General features: G+C 45.5%; 1 protein-coding gene across 16 annotated transcripts in view; it reads left to right on the top strand.

Annotated features, from left to right (window-relative positions):
- The first annotated feature begins 7265 nt into the window (after positions 1-7265).
- The window catches only part of CWF19L1 (CWF19 like cell cycle control factor 1), a 35874-nt gene continuing 35218 nt past the window's right edge, over positions 7266-7921 (top strand). For 15 of the 16 annotated variants that reach the window (XM_065521277.2, XM_074002446.1, XM_065521274.2 and 12 more), the window contains exon 1: positions 7364-7473. Coding sequence is in view for 3 of the 16 variants with exons in the window: in XM_074002442.1 (XP_073858543.1) it covers positions 7451-7473 (23 nt within the window). In the remaining 13 variants the exon portion in view is untranslated. Of the gene's footprint in view, positions 7326-7363; positions 7474-7921 lie in introns of those variants that run through there. The other variant, XM_074002445.1, reaches the window with a different exon arrangement.

The raw sequence follows: 7921 nt of genomic DNA, 5'->3' as shown, positions 1-7921 counted from the left end.
CAAGCGATTCTCCTGCCTCAGCCTCCCGGGTAGCTGAGATTACAGGTGCCTACCACCATGCCAGGCTAATTTTTGTATTTTCAGTAGAGATGGGGTTTCACCACGTTGGCCAGGCTGGTCTCGAACTCCTGACCTCAAATGATCTACCCACCTCGGCCTCCCAAAGTGCTGGGATTACAGGCATGAGCCACTGCGCCCGGCCATATTGATCTATTTTTTAAAAGTTTTTATTTCCTGTTACACTGTGTTCAGCTATCTTTAGCCACCTTAAATTCCCATAGATGAGTTTTCATAAACTTTTTTAGAATAGATTGAGATTTACAGGAAAGTTGCAAAGATAATACAGAATTTCATGGATGAGGTTTTTATATTGATATGTAATAAATGTATGTATTTTCAGAGTACATGTGATAATTTAATACATGTATATAATGTATAAATATTAAATCAGAGTTATTGGGATATCCATCACCTTAATATTTATTTTGTCTTTATGCTAGGAACATTATTTGAATTATTCTCTTCTACCTATTTTGAAATGTACAATAGATTAACATTAGCTATAATCACTCTTCTGATCTATCATAGGTCTTATTTCTTCTGTAGTTGTGTCCACTAATCAAACTCTTCATCCTCACATCCCCACTACCTTTCCTGGCCTCTGGTAACCACCAATCTACCTCCATCTCCATGAGATCCACTTTTTTAGCTCCCATATGTGAGTGAGAACATGTAATATTTGTCTTTTCTGTGCTTGGCTTAGTTCAGTTAACACAATGACCTCCAGTTTCATCCATGTTGCTGAGAATGACAGAATTTCATTCCTTTTATGGCTGAATAATATTCCATTGTGTATATATACCACATTTTCTTTACCCATTCTTCCACTGATGGGCACTTAGGTTGATTCCATATTTTAGCTATTGTGAGTAGTGCTGCAATAAACATAAGAGTGCATATATCTCTTTGATAATATTGATTTCCTTTCTTTTGGACACATACCCAATAGTGGAATTTGCTGGATCATATTGTAGTTCTATTTTTAGTTTTTGGAGGAAACTCCATACAATTTTCCATAGTGGCTGTGCTAATTTACATTCCCACCAACTGTGTATAAGAGTTCCTCTTTCTCTGCATCCTTGCCAGCATCTGTGAATTCCTGTCTTCTTGATAGGAAATTTTAAGTGGGATGAGGTGATACCTTGTTGTGGTTTTGATTTGCGTTTCTCTGATGATTAGTGATGTTGAGCATTTTTTCTTATAGCTGTTGGCCATTTGTATGTCTTGAGAAATGTCTATTTTGATCTTTTGCCCCGCCTCCTTTTTTTTTTAAGACATGAGTTCTCATTATGTTGTGCATGCTGGAATCAAACTGGACTCAAACAGTCTTCCTGGGGCTGGGCTTAGTGACTGAGGCCTGTAATCCCAGCACTTTGGGAGGCTGAGTAGGTGGACCATCTGAGGTCAGGAGTTCAAGGCCAGCCTGGCCAACATAGTGAAACCCTATCTCTACTAAAAATACAAAAAATTAGCCGGGCATGATGGTGAGCACTGTAATCCCAGCTACTTGGGAGGCTGAGGCAGGAGAATCACTTGGATCCCAGAGGTGGAGGTTGCAGTGAGCTGAGATTGTACCACTGCACTCCAACCTGGGTGATAGAGTGAGATTCCATTCCCCCCCCGCCCCCCCCCCCAAAAAAAAACACCTCCTGCTTCAGCCTCCTGAGTAGCTGGGACTACAGGCAAGCACCACCACATATGGCTTTGCCCATTTTAAGATAGGATTATTTGTGGGGTTTTTTTGCTATTGAGTTGTTTGAGCTCCTTGTTTTATTTATTCTGGTTATTAATCCCTTATCAGATGGATAGTTTGCAAATATTTTCTTCCATTCTGTGGGTTGTCTCTTCACTTTGTTGATTGTTTCCTTTGCTGTGCAGAGCTTTTTAGTTTGATATAATCCTATTAGTCTATTTTTGCTTTTGTTGCCTGTACTTTTGAAGTCGTATACAAAAAAATTTTTGCCCAGATCAATGTCTTGGAACATTTCCCCAGTGTTTTCTTCTGGTAGCTTCATAGTTTGAGGTCTTAATTTAAGTCTTTAATCCATTTTGATGTGATTTTTGTATATGGTGAGAGAGAGAGTTGAGTTTCATTCTTCAGTTTAGGGCTATCCAGTTCTTCAAGAATCATTTATTGAAGAGATTGTCCTTTCCTCATTGTATGTTCTTGGCACCTTTGTACTTTCGGTACTGACTAGAATGAGTTGGTTGTAAATGCATGTATTTATATGTGAGTTTTCTATTCTGTTCCATTGGTCTATGTGTATATTTTTATGTCAGTACCATACTGATTGGGTTACTATAGTTTTGTAGTAGATTTTTAGGTTGGGTAGCATCATGCCTTCAGCTTTGTGCTTTTTGCTCAGGATTGCTTTGGCTCTTTGGGGTCTCTTGTGGTTCCATATAGATTTTAGGATTTTTTTTCTATTTCTATTTCTTTGGAGCAGCAATCCCTAACCTTTTTGGCACCTGGGACCGCTTTTGTGGAAGACAATTTTTCCATGGACTTGGGGGGATTTTTTTTTTTTTTAATGGTATGAACCATATTTATTGAAAACATTATTTCTCGCCTTTCTCAAATTGAAGACTGCAAAAAATAAGAGCAGTGCTTTACTGAGTTGTCATTAACCTTGAGAGCAGTGGCGCTGCCTCTCCACGCTCTGGGGACGGTGGAAACCGTGGCTGGTGTGTGCCACATCTATCCCACTTCGCTTTACAAAACAGTTCTGATGTCACTATCGTGGCCGGGCGCGGTGATTCACGCCTGCAATCCCAGCACTTTGGGAGGCCGAGGCGGGCAGATCACGAGGTCAAGAAGATCAAGACCATCCTGGCTAACACGGTGAAACCCCGTTTCCACTAAAAATACAAAAACAAAATTAGCCGGGCGTGGTGGCGGGCACCTGTAGTCCTATCTCCTCTGGAGGCTGAGGCAGGAGAATGGCGCGAAGCCGGGAGGCGGAGCTTGCAGTGAGCCGAGAGAGCGTCACTGCACTCCAGGCTGGGCAACAGAGCTAGACTCCGTCTCAAACAAAAACAAAAACAAAACAAAACAACAAACTATCGTACATGACATTTACATTAGAAAAAGAGAGCTGAATGTAGGGATGGAGGATGGTTTGGGGATGAAACTGTTCCACCTCAGATCATCAGGCATCAGATTCTTGTAAGGTGCTCAGCGCCCTAGAACCCTTGCATGGGCAGTTCACAACAGGGTTCCAGCCTCTGTAAGAATCTGGCACCACCACTGATCTGATAGGAAGTGAGCTCAGGCGGTTATTCTCACTTGGCCACCGCTCACCTCCTGCTGTGCATCCTGGTTCCTAACAGGCTACAGATGGGTACTGTTCCCTAGCCCGGGGGTTGGGGATCCTTGCCGTAGAGAATGCCATTTGTATTTTGATAGGGATTGGATTGATCTGTAAATTGCTTTAGGTAGTGTTGTCTTTTTTTTTTTTTTTTTTTTTTTTTTTTTTTTTGAGACGGACTCTCCCTCTGTTGCCCAGGCTGGAGGCTGGAGGGCAGCGGCGCCATCTCGGCTCACTGCAAGCTCCGCCTCCCAGCTTCACGCCATTCTCCTGCCTCAGCCTCCTGAGTAGCTGGGACTACAGGTGCCCGCCACCATGCCTGGCTAATTTTTTTTGTATTTTTAGTAGAGACGGGTTTTCACCGTGTTAGTCAGGATGGTCTCGATCTCCTGACCTTGTGGTCTTCCCGCCTAATTATTCTAATCCATAAGCATGGAATATGTTTCCTTTTTGTGTGTGTGTCCTCTTTAATTGCTTTCATCAGTTTTTTAGTTTTCTTTTTATAGATCTTTCACTTCTTTGGTTAAATTGATTCCTCCGTAGTTTATATTCTTTGGTAGCTATTGTAAATGCGATTGCTTTCTTGATTTCTTTTTCAGATTGTTTGCTGTTGGTGCATATAAATGCTACTGATTTTTGCATGTTGATTTGGTATCCTGCAACTTTTACTGAATTCGTTTATTATTTCTAACAGTCTTTCATGGAGTCTTTTGATTTTTCAATACGGATGAGTTTTTTTTTTTTTTTTTTTTTTTTTTTTTTTTTTTGAGACGGAGTCTCGCTCTGCCGCCCAGGCTGGAGTGCAATGGCCGGATCTCAGCTCACTGCAAGCTCCGCCTCCCGGGTTCACGCCATTCTCCTGCCTCAGCCTCCCGAGTAGCTGGGACTACAGGCGCCCGCCACCTCACCCGGCTAATTTTTTTGTATTTTTAGTAGAGACGGGGTTTCACCGTGTTAGCCAGGATGGTCTCGATCTCCTGACCTCGTGATCCGCCCGTCTCGGCCTCCCAAAGTGCTGGGATTACAGGCTTGAGCCACCGCGCCCGGCCACGGATGAGTTTTTATATCTTACTTTTGTATCCTTTTCTGGGAATTATTACCTGCTCATGTTTTGCAAACTTCTACTCTTCTTCAAGATTCAGTCTTGAGTGCCACTCCTGGGCGGTGTTGTATTATCCAAAGATTAGGAAAAAATGCATGCTTACGTGCCAGCAAAGCACAGCTGTCAGTGTTTATGAGGGAAGAAACAAAAAAGAAGGCTTGCAGGCTGTGGGAGAAGCCACAACTTTGTAGTTTTGTTTGGTTTTTGAGACAGGGCTTGCTCTGTCACCCAGACTGGAGAGGAGTGGCAAGGTAATAGCTCACTGAAGCCTCCATCTCCTGGACTCAAGTGATCCCCCAACTTCAGCCTCTGGAGTAGCTGGGAGTATAGGCATACCCACCATGTCCAGCTAACTTTTTTTTTTTTCAGGTTTCATTCACTTTATTTTTCTTGTATAAAAACCCTATGTTGTAGCCACAGCTGGAGCCTGGGTCCACTGCACGGAGACTCTGGTGTGGGTCTTGACAAGGTGGTCAATGATTTTCTGATAGGGAGACTTGGTAAATACAGTCTCCTTCCAGAGGTCAGGGGTCAGGTAGCTGTAGGTCTTAGAGATGGCATCAAACGTGGCCTTGGCGAAGTTGCCCAGGGTGGCAGTGCAGCCCTGGGCTGAGGTGTAGCAGTCATCGATACCAGCCATCATGAGCAGCTTCTTGGGCACAGGCGCTGAGAGGATGCCAGTGCCCCTGGGTGCAGGGATGAGGCACACCAGCACAGAGCCGCAGTGGCCTGTCACCTTGCAAGGGACAGTGTGGGGCTTGCCCATCTTGTTCCCCACCCCCCCCCCCCCCAGCCTCTGCGCACGGCGACAATGGAGAGTTTGGCCAGGATGATGACCCCACGGATGGTGGTGGCCACCTCCTTGGAGCACTTAACACCCAGGCCGACGTGGCCATTGTAGTCCCCGATAGCAACAAACGCCTTGAACCTGGTGTGCTGGCCAGCACGGGTCTGCTTCTGCACCGGCATAATCTTCAAAACCTCGTCCTTGAGAGAGGCACCCAAGAAAAAGTCAATGATCTCTGATTCCTTAATGGGCAGGGAGAAGAGGTAGATCTCCTCCAGGGACTTGATCTTCATGTCCTTGATCAAGCGGCCCAGCTTGGTGACCGGCATCCACTCCTTATCCTCGGCCTTGCCTCCGCAAGCTCCGCGGCCTCGGCCCCGGTCCACGGCCGCGACCCCGGCCCCGGATGCCACTGCCGAAACCTCTACGGAAGCCACCGCCGTTCCCCATCCCAGGGCCTCCAGGTCCCCCTGCTGCACCGGCGTCATCCACCATTTGGTGTTTTCTCGGAGAAGAAGCACTTTTTTTTCTCTTTCAAGATTTGTAGTAGAGACGAGGTCTCGCTATGTTGCCCAGGTTGGCCTTGAACTCCTGTTCTCAAGTGAACCTCCCGCCTTAGCCTCCCAAAGTGCTGGGATTACAGGCATCAGCCACTGTGCCTGGCCTGTAGTTCTTCTTTAATCTTATGTTTTAATTAATTTTGAATTATTTAGATGTCCTTGATGAGTCTTTCCTTCCCCTCAGTCGTCAGGATCTCTCTATTGTTTCCATTTCCTTACACACTTGTTTCCTACCACTTGGCCTGAACCCTTCAAAAAAGTCAGTATTACAAAAACTAAAACCAAATAGGTAGGAGGGCTTTTGTAGATTAAAATAAACTAGAGACAGAACCAAATGCAAGTGTGAAACTTGATTGGATCTGAATCAAAACAAGCCCCAAATATAAAATCAATTTGGGGGGACAAATGGAGAACTTTAAATATGGATGTATATTAGATAATATTGAATAATTAATGTTAATTTTCGTAGCTGTATTAATACTATGATGGTTATGTAGGAGGATGTCCTAATCTTAGGAGATGCATGCAGATGTATTCCTGTTGTCTGCACTTTATTTTATTTTATTTTTGAGACGGAGTCTCTCTCTGTCTCCCAGGCTGGAGTGAAGTGGCGTGATCTCGGCTCACTGCAACTTCCGCCTCCTGGGTTCAAGCGATTCTCCTGCCTCAGCCTCCCTAGTAGCTGGGACTACAGGCACGTGCCACCCCGCCCGGCTAATCTTTTGTATTTTTAGTAGAGACGGGGTTTCACCGTGTTAGCCAGGATGGTCTCAATCTCCCAAAAACGCTGGGATTATAGGCGTGAGCCACCGCGCCCTGCCTGCACTTTACTTTCAAATGATCCAGTGAGAATGGAAGGGTTTGGGCACTTTGAGAGAAAGGGAACACAAGCAAATTTGGCAACATGCTGAGACTTATGAATCAAGGTAATAGCCATTATTCTTTTAACTTTTTTTTTTTTTTTTTTAATTTGAGACGGAGTTTCGCTCTTGTCCAGGCTGGAGTGCAATGGCACGATCTTGACTCACTGCAACCTCCGCCTCCCGGGTTCAGACAATTCTCCACCATGCCCGGCTAATTTTTGTATTTTTAGTAGAGACGGAGTTTCATCATGTTGCCCAGGCTGGTGTTGAACGCCTGACCTCAAGTGATCCGCCCGCCCCAGCCTCCCAAAGTGCTGGGATTATAGGCATTGGCCGCCCCGACTTTTAACTTTTTAACTTTTTGATAGGTTAAAAACTTACAAAAAACGTGGATAGAGGGGGTGTGTCTTGCCCACTACACCGATATGGTTAGGTTAGGTTAGGTTAGGTTAGAACCCGACATTCTGCTCTGTACTTCTTAGCCATTCACTCGCTTCAAGTGCTCTGAAATGTAATTTAAAAAATTGTAATTGTAATTCTTTTGGTCACTTCCTCTTTCTCTCTTCACTCCTCCCCTTTCCTCCTGATTCTTTCTTGAGGCGCAACCACCTGAGAGAGGCTTCTGTCCCTCGGCGGTCTCCGTAAGTAAGTGAACCGTTACTGGCTGCAGGGCGCTGACGTCTGATTGTTGCGCGGTCACATTTTTCCGTGGAGCGCAGATTCGCATTCCCAATTTTAGGTGGCGGTCACAACTCATACTATTTGGACAGATGGCACAGAAACCGCTGCGCCTGTGAGTGACCGTGAATGGAAGCCTCTCTCTTTCTGTCTCTTTCGTGTGTGTAGGGGTCGACACGGGCGGGAGTCTTTCCCGTGACAGGAAGGGAGAAGGAAAAGGCGCAGAGACACTGGGCTACTGGGGAGCTTAGGTGATGTCTTTTCCTGGCCGGGGCTGGCCTCTTTTCCTGGCTTTTTTCGCTTCTGAAGGGGTTTTTCTTGGCGACGCTCGTTGGGAGAGGCGGAACCTCCCAGAGTTAGGCCTCCTCCATCTTAGGGGGCAGTCTTGGCCTCTGACACATCCTTTCCCCTTCGTTTCTCCTGTCCCCATATATTTAGTCACCAAATACTCTTAGCCATTGGGCCCACTGATGGGCCCTGGGCAGTGGTGGACAGAGTAGATAGGGACGCTTCCCTGGCGCACTTCTTTTTGCGGGGAGGAGGGGCGCGGGTGGTGTCTTCAT

This window comes from Macaca fascicularis, chromosome 9 (assembly GCF_037993035.2).
Source record: "Macaca fascicularis isolate 582-1 chromosome 9, T2T-MFA8v1.1".
Taxonomy (NCBI): domain Eukaryota; kingdom Metazoa; phylum Chordata; class Mammalia; order Primates; family Cercopithecidae; genus Macaca; species Macaca fascicularis.
The sequence above is the reverse complement of the archived record's forward strand: the minus strand, read 5'-3'. Positions and strand labels throughout refer to the sequence as shown.